Source organism: Eptesicus fuscus, chromosome 12, assembly GCF_027574615.1.
Source record: "Eptesicus fuscus isolate TK198812 chromosome 12, DD_ASM_mEF_20220401, whole genome shotgun sequence".
NCBI classification, from domain to species: Eukaryota; Metazoa; Chordata; class Mammalia; order Chiroptera; family Vespertilionidae; genus Eptesicus; species Eptesicus fuscus.
Genome location: NC_072484.1, coordinates 17,185,121 through 17,202,951, shown reverse-complemented (window position 1 = coordinate 17,202,951; position 17,831 = coordinate 17,185,121). Strand labels below are relative to the sequence as shown.

General features: G+C 44.9%; 1 protein-coding gene across 6 annotated transcripts in view; it reads left to right on the top strand.

Annotated features, from left to right (window-relative positions):
* Positions 1 to 14,438, top strand: part of BANF2 (BANF family member 2) — a 33,554-nt gene extending 19,116 nt beyond the window's left edge. For 3 of the 6 annotated variants that reach the window (XR_008557681.1, XR_008557682.1, XR_008557680.1), the window contains one exon: positions 6,633 to 6,756. Coding sequence is in view for 1 of the 6 variants with exons in the window: in XM_028144880.2 (XP_028000681.2) it covers positions 2,122 to 2,295; positions 6,633 to 6,761; positions 14,243 to 14,389 (450 nt within the window). In the remaining 5 variants the exon portion in view is untranslated. Of the gene's footprint in view, positions 1 to 2,096; positions 2,296 to 3,914; positions 3,958 to 6,632; positions 6,762 to 8,800; positions 8,880 to 14,242 lie in introns of those variants that run through there. The other 3 variants (XM_028144880.2, XR_008557683.1, XR_008557679.1) reach the window with 3 other exon arrangements.
* The last annotated feature ends 3,393 nt before the right edge of the window (positions 14,439 to 17,831 follow it).

The window sequence follows — 17,831 nt, the reverse complement described above, 5'->3', positions numbered from 1 at the left end:
TGTTTTATGAGAAAGAAGCCAATGGCAAGCAAGCAGTGGCTTTCAAAACTTTGCTGCATTGAATCACCTGGAGAGTTTTTTTTAAATCCCAATGTCCGGGCCACATGCTATGCTAATTAAATCAAACCTTGGAAGAGGTCACCCAAGCATCTGTAATTTGTAAATCTCCCAATGTGAGTCTACTGTTCTGTCAAGTTTAAGAATAAGTAACATTGGTACGGCCACTGTGGAAAACAGTATGGAGGTTTCTCAAAAGATTAAACACATAATTAATTACTTTATGATCCCCAAATCCCACTTCTGGGTATACACCCCAAAGAACTGAAAGCAGGACCTTGAAGAGATATTTGTACACCCGTGTTCATAACTGCCTTACTCACAATAGCCAAAAGTTGGAAACAACCCAAGTGTCCACTGATGGATGAATGGATAAACAAGATGTGGTGAACTTCCTTAAAAAAGAAGAAAATTCTAACACATGATGCAACATGGTTGACTTTTGAGGACATTAAAGGCTGAGTGAAATAAGTCAATCACAAGAGGACAAATATGAGGTACCTACAGAAGTCAACTTCCTAGAGACAGCAAGTAGAATGGTGGTTGCCAGAAGCTGGGGGAGGTGAAAATGGAGGGTCATTGAATGGGGACAGAGGCTCAGTTTTGCAAGATGAAAAGAGTTCTGAAGATTGTTGCACAACAATGTAAATATGCTTAACACTTCTGAACTGTAAGCTGAAAAATGGGTAAGATGGGGTCAGAGTTGTTGCATTTTATGCTCTGTGTACAGTAGTCTGCCCTTATCTGCAGTCTTGCTTTCCACAGTTTGTTACCCACAGCTGACCAGGTTCCAAAAATACTAAACAGAAAATTCCAGAAATAAACAATTCATAACTTTTAAATTGTGCACCGTTCTGAGTAGTGTGATGAAATCTTGTGCTGTCCTGCTCCATCCCACATGGCACATGAGTCATCCCTTTGTCCAGGGTCTCCACACTGCAAAGCTCCCCACCCACCCATTAGTCATTTAAGTAACCCTCTTGGTTACCAGACTGACCATTGGTAGGTATTGCAGTGCTTGTGTTTAAATAACCCTTATTTTACTTAATAATGGCCCCAAAGTACCAATGATGCTGGAAATTCAGAGATGCCAAAAAAAAAAAAAAAAAAAAAAAAAAAAAAACCCACAAAAAAACCTGGTAAATAGTCAGGTATTGCACGATTTAAAATTTCTTGTGACACACCTGTTGAAAATTGCAGTAATACTAGTATATTCGGTACTATCCACGGTTTCAAGCATCCACTGGGGGTCTTGGAATGTATTCCCCACAAATAAGGGGAGACTACTGTACTTTATTTTATTTATTTTTTAAAATATATTTTATTGTTTTTTTGACAGAGAGGAAGGGAGAGGGATAGAGAGTTAGAAACATCAATGAGAGGGAAACATCAATCAGCTGCCTCCTGCACACGCAATACTGGGGATGTGCCCGCAACCAAGGTACATGCCCTTGACCGGAATCGAACCTGGGACCCTTCAGTCCGCAGGCCAACACTCTATCCACTGAGACAAACTGGTTAGGGCTGTACTTTAAATATAAAATAACACAATTAAATATAAAGTAACATAAAAAGAGTGAGTGGCATCATGTAACACCTTGCTACTCAATCTATGATCTGTGGGCTCCCAGCATTGGCATCTTCTCAGAAACTTGTTAGAAATGCAGCATCTCAGGCCTGCTGTATCAAAACCTGCTTTTTTTGAGAGAGAGATAAAGAGAGGCAGGAAGAGGGATAGAGAGATAGAAACATTGATGAGGGAGAAACATCATTGATCAGCTACCTCCTGCACACCCCCCACTGGGGATCGAGCCCAAACCTGGGCATGTGTCCTGACCAGGAATCCGACCAGTTCACGGGTTGATGCTCAACCACTGAGCCACACAAGAACCCCCAGGTGGTCTGTGCACACATTAAACTTTGAAAAGCACTAGTTGTGATGGACTGAATATTGGAGCAGGGTTAGAAGACACAGTGGATATGGTCATTAGGTTGTTTACCTACCCAGCATCAACCTCCTCTCCTCCTACTTCTTACAGAAGCTTACATTCTTTGAGCAGCCACATGCTTATGAAGCTGACTTCATCCACACCCCATGGAGTCCCACTCCCCTGGACAGTACTACTGGTTTATGGGTGGACGTGTTGCCTGGTTCTGGCGAACAAAAGGGAAGTTCTACAAAAGACACTCTTGGCACACCAAGAAGAAATGGCCTCTCCTTCCTTTGAAAGTCTCCATGTCCGCATCTTGGGGCCCTGGGGGCAGCTAGGCTGGTCCTTGATAACATAGAGCACTGACTGACAGAATCCTGGGTCCACCTCACCAGTGGATTTCTGTTTATGTGAGATTAGAAATGTACTTAATGTTTAACTGCTTGAATAAAGGTTTCTGTTACTTGTAGCCAAGGGTTTATCAGCCTTGACACTATGGACATGGGGGCCGGATAATTCTTTGGGGGTAAGGGCTTTTGTGTGCATTATAGAATGTTTGGCAACAACTCTGACCCCAACCACACTTTCCCTTCCCTCAGTTGTTACAACCAAAAGTGTCCCCAGACACATTGCCAAATGTTAGGGGGAGTACCATAGTTGAGAACCACTTTCTCAGAAAAAGGTGTACTAATTATTGCAAATACCTTTTAGTTAGTGGGTCTTTAGCAGGGTAAAATCACTGCCCAGCCTCCAGAGTGTTCCAAGGATCAAAGTGAGATCAGGTGTGTGAGAAAAGCAAACAAATGCAAGGTGTTGCTAGTAATTACCTGTCTTTGATGCTGTTGGTAAACTGATAACGATGTTGTAGTTTCCATTTATTCTTATAATAGGCCGAGCTGTTTAACTTAACAGATGACCAACATGGATAGTGAATGGAATTTTCCCTCAGCAGAGTTGGGGAACCCTGCCAGCATGCTCGCACTCTTCCTCCTACTCAGAAATCCCAATCTCTTACTTGCCCTCCCTGAGCTGAGCCACCAATCCTGGTTCATTGGCCACAAGGTGATGGGTTGTTGCAGAGTTCACCTGTTAACATGTTTTCATAAATTAAGAGCAAGATTCATATTTAGCTGCTAGAGAGAGAAATCAATGATCTTTGTATAATAATGTATTTGCAGCTCACACATTCGTGTGTTTGAGACCCACAGAGAGAGGGGACCCTGAACAACCATCTTTTGCCTTAAGTTTCCTTTCCTAGAATCAGCCAACACGTTGAGACCACTTTCCTTAGGAACCCCCTGACTCCTAAAATCAGTGCCTTCAGATCCAGTGCTGCTTTTTATTTTAAGGTTTTTAAAATTTTATTTTTAGAGAGAGAGGAAGGGTGAGGGAGAGAGAGAAACATCAATGAGAGAGAAACATCATCAATCAGCTGCCCCCACTGGTGATCGAGCCCAAAACCTGGGCATGTGCCTTGACCAGGAATTGAACCCAAAATATTTTGGTGAGATGATGCCCAACCAACAAAACCACACCGACCAGGGCCAGATCCAGTTTAATTTCATCTGAAGTGTCACAAAACATCTGGGGGCAGGAAGGCTTATAAGGGAAGCTGGACTTTACAGAAAGGTCCGGAGGAGAACTGGGAGCGTGGAGACAGGCATGGGACCAGCACTGTGAAAGAGAGACATTTGAAGGCAATGGATGCATCAGTCATTTATATCATCATTGCTGCTGGGACTGGGGCTCAGTGGGGAGCAAAGGCCATTAGAGGCAGTCGTGGCCCTTGGAATCTCACGATCTACTGGGGAATATGTGGTAGATGCTGAGTTGCTCTCCTAACTTCATCAGGTATTGTGATATAGGGTAACTATCTCCAGTAACATGACAACTACCCTGATTTTGTGTCCCATCTCCACCCTACAGCCTATGTGCTTTACAGGTAACATACTCACTTTCTGAACCAGAGGTAAGACACTTATATTAGGCCATAGATTTCGTTTTAGAGCCTGGCATATGATGGTTTGGACTGAAGAAGGCATTTGTTGGTAGCTTCTATGCAAAAACAGTGCTTTTCTTTGGGAAGGAGGTGGGGACAGGCTCACTGGCTGGTGTGCTCAGTGGTTGAGCGTCAACCCATGGAACCAGGAGGTCACAGTTTGATTCCCAGTCAGGGCATGTGCCCTAGTTTCGGGCTCAATCCCCAGGGGGTGGGTGGGCAGAAGGCATCATTGATGTTTCTATATCTTTCCCTTCATCTCTCTGAAATCAATAAAAACTTATTTTTAAAGAAAGGAAAAACAAACATAACAGGCCCTGCTGCAGCCCTATTATTTCCATGAAGAGTCAAGCTGAGGATTGAGCCAATATGTAAAGAAAGGTTGAGTCAACAGTGTTGCAGGGAAATCAAGTTGGAGTCTTGATCAAATTTCATGTGATTCGCCTTTGGACTTTTGGGTAGCTTATGCTAATAAAGCCGCCTACTGTGTAAGCTAGTTTGAAGTGGATTTTCTGTTGCTTGTATCATAAACTAAGAGGATGTGACAATGAGCAAACCTTAAATGTAGGTTGGCTGAGAAGAGATGTTCATGTAGAGAGCAGCAAGGATGTCTTTACTCCAACTAGGAAGATGGAGATCCTGGTTTAGCAAAATGGCTGGAATTGGGGGAGAGGGAGTATGAGACACGACACTTAGAGATCTGGAAATATTCAGGATGTTGACTACCTCCAGTAATCTTCATTAAGGTCCTAGAAGACATATTTAGGGGTAAGGTGGCCTATTTGAGAGTGGAGAGAGATGAAAAATACAGCTTTGCTAAGAGAGGGTCTTTCTGCCTGTTGCCTGCAATGGAAAGTGACTGGACGTTAATGAGCAAGTCCTGCTGGATTGGAAAGCTGATTTTTCTGGTTAAAGTTAGAACATAGACATCAAGTTGGGTGACTTATCAAAAGGAAAAAACTGGGGCCCCAGAAAAACATTGCTCCAGTTACCACATCTCTTCCAAGCATCTTAAGGATGCCAAGCTCGAGAAAGGGGATAATTGACTTATTGTGAAGATGCAGTTGGGATACAGCTGGAGGCAAGGAACAAATTTGGGTAGTTCCCCACTTCAGAGATGAAGGAATATGCCACTCATCTGAGGATCTGAGGAGCGGGGCAGTGGGCAAGACACAGAGGCCAGCTGCCAGATGAAAGATACTGAGGTCAGTATCTCAGCTAGAACTACCAGCCCATGAACTTAGATAGAAGAAACCCATTAAATTCTTAGGGGAGCTAAATTGTCAAAGAAAGTGGCCAATCTCTGAACTTTTACCTACAAGAAGTAGAGTGTTAAAACTATGATTCTCCTTGGAAGGCATCAACCTCATACTCACTCAATGTTAACAAGGCAGTAGACGAAGGAGATACTCTCAAACCCAGAACTGGGAGCTGCTATCTTGTCTGACTTAGGAACGTGCTTTACCATCAGGATAAGGAATCCTCATTATTGCCTCAACATTGTATGTACTATTGACCAATGACAACCGAATGTGTTTCCCATTCTCCCCTTCTCCAAACGGAGAATTCCCATCCTGGATATGCTTAATGCAGGTATCTTGGGTTTTTCTTGGCCCAGCTGGCTAGGCTGATGGTGGTGAATTTCAGAATTTAATTCATATGTTACCATTCCATGAGTAGCTACATTCATACAAGATGCTATGATATGATGCATCTTCCAGAAAATAATGAACTTGAATTGAAAGGGTGGGGGAAAGGGTGGGTATTTCTGATGATTATGTAAAGTAAGGAGAGTATATGAATGTTAGTTCATCAAAAGGGTGGACCATAGTGGAATGTTATAGTTACTGCTCTAACACCCATCTCCCAACTCTGAATAATAATCCTGGTTTTCTTCAGGTAACTATGCTTGAACTCATAGCTTACACATGGCTTAGAGAAAGCCAGTTCCACTCCCAGGTTGAGGACTGGGGCATAGAGCTGTCACTAAGCTTACACAGTGACTCCATGCAGACCTTTGAGACTAAATGAGGCTCTGCTTGGAACTCCTCTTTCTTTTTGGGGTGCCACTGTTGGGGAATATAAGTGCCGGAGCAGCCATTTCACCACATGAGGAGAAAACAACCACAACTGAAGCAAACACAAAGAGGAAAAATGGAAAGAATCAGAGAAATGGAGCTGTGACCTTATATTGTCTCCTTTAATATTTGATCCAGCTTAAGAGTTTTCTGTTACTTGCAACCAAACAACCAACAATTGTAGAGAGTGATAAATGCTCCATAAAATAAAAGTATGACAGAGTGTTGGGTGATTGAGAAGGTCGGATAATTAGCTAAGAGAAGTGATGTTTGTTTAAGCATTTAAGCAGGTCTTAGTTTCAAGCACATCCTTTTTGTGGGGTCTTATTGGACTCATCTGTGGCCATCATTAACACCTAGTTCATCCAGATGGAAATGGATGTGCAAAGGCCTCCAGTGCTGGGCATGGCACCTGACATCTAAAAGCCCCAATAAATTTGGAAGGTGAAAGGTAACCTGCCATCTGTCCCTCCCTGTCTCTTGGTAAGCTAAGGGAGTTCCCCAATGTCCACTCACACTGTGAGCGGCCAGCCACTTCTTAACAGTTTTCCTTCACTGCTGTTGCAGAGAATGAATCACATGTCTCCCAGGTTGAGAGCTTTCCTCTCTGAACCCATTGGAGAAAAGGATGTTGTCTGTGTAGATGGGATCAGCCATGAACTTGCAATCAATTTGGTCACCAAAGGTTTCAACAAGGTAATTCCTTTTTCCTTATTTCTCCAACTTCTCTCCCCAACTTCTCTTCCTTTAGTCTTGCCAGGTGGCAGCCACTGCCACATGTGCCTATAAGTGGCCATGAGAGAGCAAAGCTGCCACTTGGCAGGGCACCACATGCTTTTGTGCTACAGACCCCACCCACATGCTTGAGCAGCCTCAAGGACCAGTGGGTGAGGGGAAAATTGGATCTCTTTGGCTCAGAGCAGCTGAGCCAGGCATGATTCATTTGGTGTTCAAACACCCAAGGGGTCCACAGAAGTGAGCCAGCCGCCCAAGTCTGGGGCTGAACTATTGGGATGGATGGTTTGGATGCACTCCCCACATCCCTGAAGAGACCTGTGGGGTCTCCCTTGCTCCATCAGGGCACCAGCCTCGTGATGGCAGGTGGAGTAACAGCAGCCTAGGGTCTACACCAGAGTAAGAGGATGTGAGTTGTTCAAAGATGTCACTCATAACCCAAGAATGGCCTTAGGGATAGCTGATGGAATCTGAACGTTCTTGTCTATATACTAGTAATCGTTTCTATGGTGCTATTATAAGGCTGCTTGGAACTTTAGGACAGAAAAGAAAGTGAGCACACACAGAGGTGGGCAGGGATTCACACAGAACCTTGCACGCTCTGTCACGCGAGGCACCTCCAACAAACTGAAGTGCTGCTTACTCCCTTCAGTTTTCAACATCAGTCTCCACCACCAGGCAGGACAGTGCAGAGACACCCAAGGAGGCTGGGAACTGCTGCGTGCACGGCTGACAAGCAGTTTGGTTCGCCCCCGCACCGTGTGCAGCTGTTTCCAGGAGGTTGTCTGAACTACGGGGCCTGTGGTTTTCTGATGGGCACGCTGCTTTGCACCAGATGTTAAATACTCTAACACCCCAAGCTAGCAGCCAATTTAGTATCCAATAGGTGGTATAGTTAGGAAGTTGGAGCTTTCACCACTGAGGTACATTTGACTCTTCCCTCTCAGATAAAGGAGATAGCACCACTCCCCAGCATGTAATAGAGTAGGCAAGTCTGACTAGGAGAGACATTTTAAATTAAACGTTCTTTTAAGAAATAAATGATTGTCCCTCTTACTTTTCTATTGTGGTGTAGCATATTTACATTGATATGCAGAGTTCAGCTCAATGAATTTTTTTGACAGATATTTATATATCCATGGACCCATTACCTGGATCCAGTGGTCAGATGCCTCCAGAATTCCAGATGGTTCTCTTGTGCCTCTTCCAGATCAATGCCATCCCTTCCTCCCAGGCATAACCAGGATTCTGGCTACTACCAGCATTTATGTAGTGTTTCCATAATTGTGAGGTTTTGTTGTTGGTCAGCCATATTCACCATTTAAAAAATAATAATTTTATTTACATATAGTAAATGTCCCCTTTTTAGTACTCAGTTCTGCAAGTTTTGACAGGTGCATGCACTCATGTAGCAGCTACTACCACAGTCAAGACATAAAACAATTCTGTCACTCAGAAATGTGCCCCATGGCCTTCATAGTCCCCACCCTCATTATTTCTTCCTGGCCACCACTGACTTGTTTGTTTTCTGTCCCCATAGTTTTGCCTTTTTCAGCTTCACTGTGTTTTTTAATGAGAATTGTAGGTGGGTGATAGGGACGTTTAAGACAAGGGAATGGATGACTGAGAAATTCTCAGGCATCCAAGAACTTGCTACTCAAGAGTCTGGTTGCAGTGGTGACAGCTTTCTTGGCCTTGTTTTGTGGGTGCTGGTTCTTTCTGCACCCTTCCTGAGGACCTGCTGGGATGCAGACCATGAGGCTGCCCTTAGCCCTGAGCCATGAGCACTCTCCCAAGACAACAAAGCCCTGGAACCCAGGGCCCCATGTGAATGCCTGGGTCAAACACAAGGGAACCCAACCCCAGTGCAGACACAAATATCACTGCTGTTTAGCAAGAAATTAGCAAACTGGAGGGGGGGTCCAGACCTGCTCACTGTTCGGACTTGGAGTTGAGGGGAAGTGTGCCTGTGGGCCACCATCCTGCCATGTGGTCATGGCTGGAGAAAAGGATGTTGTCTGTGTAGATGGGATCAGCCATGAACTTGCAATCAATTTGGTCACCAAAGGTTTCAACAAGGTAATTCCTTTTTCCTTATTTCTCCAACTTCTCTCCCCAACTTCTCTTCCCTTAGTCTTGCCAGGTGGCAGCCACTGCCACATGTGCCTATAAGGAAAGAATGAACATCCCTGGCTTTGAGGTGGCCACTGTCCAGGTCATAGGAGTGTGGGCTTGTCTACTCAGGATTTCTGTCTCTACGTCATCATTCCTACGGCCAGATTTTCCTGAACTTTGGCCAAGGATGGAGTAGGGCAGTTTCTCTTCTCCAGGGTTAGGGCCTGACTTGCTGGAGCCAGGAGAGAAACTGAGCGGGCTTCTGGCAGGAGCATGATAGGAGTGCATGACTCTGGCTTCCCTTGGGAGCAGGGTGGAGCAAGCTAACTCTCCCTTCCAACTGATGGAAGGTAGCAGGGTGGAACAAGAGAGAAAATGGAGAAGGGAGCGTCAGGTTGCAACTTGGCTCTGGAGGCTGTAAGACGAGGCCCTTCTTCCTGCAGCATTCCTGGAAAGTTTGCCTCTGGCCCTGCGTACCATGCATTCCCTGGCTTTCTGGCTGCTGAGCCTTCTGGGGATATGGCAGCTCCGATTACCAGCCCAGTGGATGCTAGCAGCGAGGCCTTCAAAATGGCAGAGATCTCCATAGATGCCAGGCCAGACTGTGGACAGTTGGGGTGTGCAAATATGGGGCTGAGGAAAACAGGAGACTTAACCTTTCAATTCTTAGTGACTCTATCTGGGATGGGACACATGGGGGATCAGAGGAATTAACATGTGCCAGGGGCCTGGAGCCCACCAAAGGTACTCAAAAATGCCACTTACTATCATCATCATCATCATCATCATCATCATCATCATCATCATCATCAAGGTTCCCTCTCCTTGGACAAAACTCTGTGTTTCTTTTCTTTTTTTTTTTAAATAAATCTTTATTGTTCAGATTCTTACAATTGTTCCTCTTTTTCCCCCCCCATAGCTCCCTTCCACCCGGTTCCCACCCCACCCTCTGCCCTTACCGCCCCCCCTCCACTGTCCTCATCCATAGGTGTACGATTTTTGTCCAGTCTCTTCCCGCACCCCCCACACTCCTTTCCCCCCGATAATTGTCAGTCCACTCCCTTTCTATGCCCCTGATTCTATTATATTCACCAGTTTATTCTGTTCATCAGATTTTTTATTCACTTGATTTTTAGATTCACTTGTTGATAGATATGTATTTGTTGTTCATAATTTTTATCTTTACCTCTTTCTTCTTCCTCTACTTAAAGAATACCTTTCAGCATTTCATATAATAATGGTTTGGTGGTGATGAACTCCTTTAGCTTTTTTCTTATCTGTGAAGCTCTTTATCTGACCTTCAATTCTGAATGATAGCTTTGCTGGGCAGAGTAATCTTGGTTGTAGGTTCTTGCTATTCATCACTTTGAGTATTTCTTGCCACTCCCTTCTGGCCTGCATAGTTTCTGTTGAGAAATCAGCTGACAATGGTATGGGTGCTCCCTTGTAGGTAACTAACTGTTTTTTCTCTTGCTGCTTTTAATATTCTCTCTTTGTCTTTTGCTCTTTGTATTTTAATTATGATGTGTCTTGGTGTGGTCCTCTTTGGATTCCTTTTGTTTGGGGTTCTCTGTGCTTCCTGGACTTGTAAGTCTATTTCTTTCACCAGGTGGGGTAAGTTTTCTGTCATTATTTCTTCAAATAGGTTTTCAGTATCTTGCTCTCTCTCTTCTTCTGGCACCCCATAATTCGGATATTGATACACTTGAAGTTGTCCCAGAGGCTTCTTACACTACCTTCATATTTTTGGATTCTTTTTTCGTTTTGCTTTCCCAGTTGGGTGTTTTTTGCTTCTTCATATTTCAAATCTTTGACTTGATTCTTGCGATCCTCTAGTCTGCTGTTGGATCTCTGTATATGATTCTTTATTTCAGTCAGTGTATGCTTAATTTCTAGTTGGTCCTTTTTAATATCCTCTAGGGTCTCACTAAATTTATTGGCAGTTTCTAGAAGATTCTTGAGTAACCTTATAACTGTGGTTTTGAACTCTATATCCAGCAGTTTGCTTTCCTCCATTTCTGTCATTTATGACCTGTTTCTTTGTCTCCTCATTTTGGCTGCTTCCCTGTGTTGATAGCATGGCTTTGTGTGCTAGGTGTCCTATAGGGCCCAGTGGCTCAGCCTCCCCAATTATCTGAGGTGGACCCTCTTGGTGCACCCTTTTGTGGACTGTGTGCACAGTCTTGTTGTGGTTAAGCCTTGATTGTTGTTGGTATCACTGGGAGGAATTGACCTCCAGGCCAATTGGCTGTGAGGATTAGCTGTGTCTACGATGGGAGAACTTCTGTGCTGGAGACACCACTGAGGTACATTTGACTCTTCCCTCTCAGATAAAGGAGATAGCACCACTCTCCAGCATGTAATAGAGTAGGCAAGTCTGACTAGGAGAGACATTTTAAATTAAACGTTCTTTTAAGAAATAAATGATTGCTGGAGACACCCTTATGAGACAAGACTTGCTTCAATGGGGCTTTGGTGCTCACTGAGTCTGCCCCCTGAGTGTGTCCCTTATGGATCTGAGGAGTTGTAATCTGGATGGTCCCACTCTGACCCCTGGGTTTACTGGCTCTTGGATCTCCAAGGAGGTGCTAATTTAGCCTCTGCCTGAGGCCACCCAGCAGGAACTACAGAGAGATCTGCAGATTCCTCTTCTTTGTTTGGGTTTTGGAGTGCCCAGATGAGGCCCATCTGTGAATCAATGCAAGCTGCTGTGGAGCCTTGGATATTCTGGGTCTCACTGACTCAGCTGTAGTTTGTTAGGTAAGTTTAAAATTCAAAGGACCAGGCCATTCATATGCAAAAACCTCTGCGCTCAGCTTGGATCGGGCTGAGTCTCAGGGCGGAGCAATCAGCAATGGCTTTGTGGGGTGGGATTTCAGGGCGGAGCAAACAATGATGGTTTCCTGTCAGCCCTGCCTTAAGAGGCCTCTGGTTCTCAGTGTCCCGTGGTAATCGCTGCAAGCACCTCTGAGAGAAAGCCGCCCTTGAGTTTCTCCCGCTGCCAGACTGTCCAGTTTCTCCCTGTATGAGTCTGGGTTCCCAGAGTCTTGCCCAGAACTGGAGTTCAGAGCAGTCAGGAGCTTTTGCCTCCCTCCTGATTGAGAAAGCCAGCTGCATACTCAGTTGCCAGCCCTCTTCACACATGCGCCTCCATACCTCTGCCTTCCACAGCTCCTGTAAGTCCCAGTGTGCTTTTCTCTTTCCTTCTAGTTGTAGAATTTCCACTCAGCCAGCCTTCCTATGGTTCTGGATGATGTCCGTTTTGTCTTTTAGTTGTAGTTTTGAAATTGTTGTGCAAGGCAGCAGTTTAGGTGTTTACCTATGCCGCCATCTTGGTTTCTCCAAAACTCTGTGTTTCTTGATCTTGTATATTCACATCTGCACCTCCCACACCTACTGCAGCAATTGGCTCAACTAACCAAATTCAATAAATTTTAATTTTTTTAAATGTTCAATTAAAAACATCTCAGTAAAATCTACCACTGAACATTCAAGAATCCTTATAAAGTAAAATGATATCATTCTAAGCAATTATACTGCTTTTTAGGATGATATCAAATAGCAGTTTTAAATGTCCATAAAATCTTGGCCTTTTCTCTTTTCAACAACTGGACCTGACTCAAAGTAAAAAGTCCAAACTCTGATGCTTTGGGTATCAACAACTGGACCATGACTCAAAGTAAAAAGCCCAAACTCTGATGCTTGGGTATGTTTTATGACTGGGATTCAGCTTTTATTTATTTTCTTTTTAAAAATATGTTTCCTTTGGTCAAGATGAAGTTGGCTTTGTTTTATGGAACTGTAAACAGAGGCCAGGGGTTTTCCTGGAGATATCCCAGAACTCGAGGGGTGGACACTGGTTTCATCCATTCCAGGCTGGAGAGCCCCCAAGCCACTCCGAGAGGTGGGCACTTGACATGTCTTCAAATCTCCAGGCTTCCCTGTTTGGGGGCTGGGCCAATCTGTGGTCATATCTTTCTTTTTCTTTTTTTACCCTCACCCAAGGATATTTTTTTCCATTGATTTTCTGACAGAGTGAAAGGGAGGGGGTGGGGCAGGGAGAGAAAGAGAGAGAGAAATGACCCTTTGGTCTGCAGGTCGATGTTCCAACCACTGACCAAAATTGGCCAGGGTGGTCATACGGTCTTGGATGCCCCTCTCTCCACGTGCTCCTTGCTCCTTATCAGTCAGAGTGTGATTAAAATCGGAAAAAAATAAATGAAACATTGTGGGGGGGAAAGTAGTTAGAAAACTAAGAATAGCATAGACTAGGAATCCTGGAATCTTTATTTCACATGTGTTTTTCATCCTCAGAGACTTGTCAGAAGGGAAAGATGGGTGTGTTTTATGCCTTCTACTCCACCCACAGGGCTGTGCCTCCAGCAGGAAAAGGAATTTACACTATTCAAATGCTCTCACGTTGAACTCACTTAATTCCATTTGCAGGATAGGGCAGGGACTACTATGTGCCTTCAAAGATGCAGAAACTGAGGCCCAGGTTCCGTGGGTTCTCACGCAGAAGCAAATCTGTGCTAAGATGCCCTTCAGCTGCTAGTTCCATGTGTAGTGGCTCTAAATCTAGGGAGATATTTCCCCCCAAAGGGACACTTGGTAATGTCTAGAGATGGTTACGAGTGTCACAATTCAGGGGAATGGGTGTGTGCTCCTGGCATCTAGTTGGTGGAGGCCAGGGACACTGCACTGAACACCCTTCCAACACACACTTATCTAATATATCAACAGTGCCAATGGCTAGAAACCCTTTGCTAGAATAATTGAGAAAGGAGCATAGTGAAGAGCATCTCTAACACCGTGTGTGTGTGTGTGTGTGTGTGTGTGCGTGTGTGTGTGTGTGTTTGTGTGTGTGTGTGTAGGAGAGAAATATGAGCTCAGAGGCCAAAAGGGAGCATCAGAGGTATGCTAGGCTCTTGCTACAACCATCAGCCAGGAGTGTTAGAAATGCAGGCTCTCAGTTCCCACCCCAGACTTACTGAGACAGAACCTGCCTTTTAACAAGATTCCAGGTGATTCATATGCTTATGATTCATGAAGCTGAGAAGGACAGGCTCTGGTTCATCCCAGAACGGACAGCCTCCAACCCTGCCCCGAGGGATGGACATTTAACTTGGCCTTACATATCACCAAGGGCCTGTCCCCAAATCCCTATCGCCCACTCGGGGTTTCGGGGACCACCAGTCTCCCTCAGATATGACCTGCCCTTCCTTTGATTTTCACATGGGCCCTCGTGCTGGAAGAGGGAGAGCACATCTGATCAAGTTTATTATAACCTTTCCCGTTTTCCTCCCTGCCCCATCCCCTCTCCACAGGCCTACACCCTCCTGGGGCAGTTTCTTCTGATGCACAAGAACGAAATGGAGTTTCAGAGGTGGCTCATCTGTTGCTGTGGTGCCACGGAGTGTGAGGCCCAGGAGAGCACTAACTGCCTGAAGGAGTGGTGCTCCTGCTTCCTATGAACACACCCCCTTGCTCAGCCGCCTGCGTAATGACACGTTCTGTACCTAGGCCCAGGCTCAGAGTCGTTATTTTTGCTTTTAGCTTTAATTATACATGCTTGTTACAAAAAGTGATTCACGAATATAAAAAAGGACAAACACAGGAAAATGACCCAAAGACCACAACCTAGAAGTGACTATCATTCCCCTTACATCCTGACAAATATCTCAGCATATATTTTATATAAAAGAATGGACAATATTGCTTAAAAATGGGAACTGCATTTTGTCAGTGTATTAGTTATCTATTGCTGCATAACAAATAAGCCCTAAACATAATAGCTGAAATAATAAGTTTATCTCACATAGTTCCTGAGGGTCAGGAATTTGCCAACAGGTTGATTTCTATCTCATCTTCATGTTCAGTACCTGTCATCATGTGAGCGCTGTCTGTTGTAGTAACTCTGGGATTTAAATTGATGGAGATTCTCTCTCAGTGTGTGTTTGCATGAGTACCATTCCGTGGGAGGGAGCCATGGTGAATTACATACTGTCTTTCAAAGCCTCTGCCCAAAATGATCCCTCCACTTATGTTTTTATTTCATTGACCAAGTCACATGGTCATACCTAACTCCAAAGGGGCAAGGATTCTTCTGAACTCAGAAAAATTGGAAGTACATCATGACACCAATACTCAATTAAGGTCATTATTTTTTCCCTGAATTCCTCATGGCTGTTATATTTCCTAAGTTTATAATATGACTGGGATATTTCTATTAGGGTCTTTTTAACTCTCTAGCTTTGCTTCTTTAGCTCTCCCCCAAAAAGAGGCCAAAGAGAAGGATTCCAGGTGAGCCAACTGGTTGGCCCAAAGATTTGAATAGCTCTATCTACTGAGAGCTCAGGTTCTGACCATCCAGAGCCTTTCCCCTGCTCCCTCCTGCACAGAGTAATTCTCCACTAAAATCATCATGGGATTGGAAGTCACTCCATTTCTAAGACCAACTGATTGGCTGTAGGGAAAGGAGAGAGGGAAGTAGCTTTGTCCCTCACATACCTGGCTCCCCAAAATCTCCCTCACAGACACTGGGAATGTTTCCCTTCAGCTATTCACTCCCTTGTGTCAATTTTTGTCTTCTTCCTAGATAAAGTTATTGCTCCAATTCTTCAATTCTCCCTGTATGCCCCACCTTTGTGTTAAGATTTTGCAGTTCCTCCCACTAGAGGCAGAGTAACTCCCAGTCCCCAGATGTAGACTTGGCCAGTGTTACAAGCCTGAAATGGCAGTGTGCCAGTTCTGAGGCACATTTCCCCTTGCTCTACTGTGCCTCTGTTAACACCAAGAGAAGAGCTACAGCCAATGCCTCGTTATCCTGGATGAGCTACTCAACACTGCTAAGCCTCGGTTTCCTCACCTGTAAAGGGGGGGCAATAAGGCAATTACCCTGCCTTGCAAGGTGAATGAACTGAAATAGTATATGTTAGGACTATGATGCATAGCAGGAACACTGTCCCTGTTTTCAAATCTCCTGGAGCCGGGCCTCCTCAGAGCTTGGTCATCATGTGGCACTCAGGAGAGAATTCACAGCTGCGAGTTGGAAGAGAGCCCAGCTATCAGCTTCTCCAATCTAGTTCTGTTCAGTCCCACGTGCAAGTACTGAACACTGTATGACTAGTAGGGACACACTCTTTTTTAAAATATATATATTTTTATTGACTTCAGAGAGGAATGGAGAGAGAGAGATAGAAACATCGATGATGAGAGAGAATCATTGACCGGCTGCCTCCTGCATTCCTCTTACTGGAGATCAAGCCCACAACCTGGGCATATGCCCTTGACTGGAATTGAACCCGGGACCCTTCAGTCCGCAGGCTGATGCTCTATCCACTGAGCCAAATCAGCTAGGGAAAGGGACACACTCTTTAATGGGTGATTAGAAAAGGACAACTAATGAAAATCATTATTTCAGATTTTTATTGGGATCTTGTTAGGGTCACATTAGCCCATGGAGCCCCAAAAGCATTTTCAAGGACACTCAGGAGGAGTGGGCTTGCATTGTGCCCTCCGCTCAGTCTAAGGCTCATCTTCTACTCGGCAGGGCAGCTGTTTCAATGATTTGGGAAAGAGTTGGTGCCTGAGAATATTTAAATTGTCACGGATTTGCCCAGCATCATAAACAGGAGCTGAGCTGTCTGCAAGGAAGGGGGACCAGATGTTGACTCTTGGCTCAATATCTGTAGTCTGGAAATATTCATGAATCAATAAATGATTTTGATTCGAATTTATGGGGTGTCTAAGGTTCTGAGTAGGATGAGGTGCTATGGAAAAAGCAAGAGAAGTATGAGTTCCTCTAGTTTCAAGGAGCTTACAACTTAATAAGAGGCGATTAGGAAAACAGAGGGCAAAGGTGTTAGGAGGTGTATCTTAGTTTGAGCCTCCCACCCTGAAGCAAACCCTGAGACATGGTCTGAGGGATCATAGCTTATTCAGGAGTGTTCCCAGGAAATGCTGGTAGGGGAGGGGGGGATGTGGCTGGGAGGGCAAAGCAGCCAATAAAAGTGTGTCATCACTATTATCACTGTGGGCAACTGGACCTCAGTGCTGCCGGGAACTCCAGGAGCCAGTGTAGTCAGGCATTTAGTTACCCCACCCTGGGGTATCTAAACACCACTCTTATCAGTCATTTGTTGAGCGCTGCTCCTATAGGAAGTTAATCCTTCAGCTCTTGAGCCTGCCACGTGGGTAAAATGAAACTCATTGAGAAAGCAGTCAGGCAGAGAAATCAGGCACTGGCAGCTGCAAGCCAGGCCAGCCACATGCATTGAAGTGGAAAGAGTGAGGGCACATGGCGAGCAGGGTGCCCACAGCTTCTGCCATGCTGGTTTTTGGAGTAGGACAAGCTTGGCTTGGAAAACAGATCCACCCCTTACCACCCATTCTAAGACCTTTCGAAAGTCACCCTGTTGGCCCAGCTGCCCAGCTGTAAAATGATAATGATAAGAGTATCTACTCAAACATTAGAAAGATTAAAATTCTTGGCACCTGCTAAGAGCTTCATACAAGGGTAGCTCTAAAAACCTAGGTATTAAAATGTGTGGCACAGATTGTGTATCGGTATGTTAATAAAGGAGAGCTGGGTGTGGGTGAGAGTGGTCAGGGAAGGTTCCTAGGAAGAGGTAACATTTCAGCTTGGTGTTAAAAGGGGAAGGTCAGGGTTGAATAAGGCTAGGGTGGAGAAGTAGGAGGGGAAGAAACAGGGCGACAGGCAGCGGGGAGAGAAGGAGCTTCAAGGGGAAAGACAAACACAATTGACCCAGAAAGAGCGAGATGTGGGACCCTGTAGGAACAGGTAAGGGGTAGGGCTGGAGTCTGTAGAGTAAGAGGCCTCCTCCCATTTCCCCAGATAGAAGCTGAGTGTGAGCTGGTAGCTGGCTCCATCTGAGAAGCCAGTCACTGCAGGGT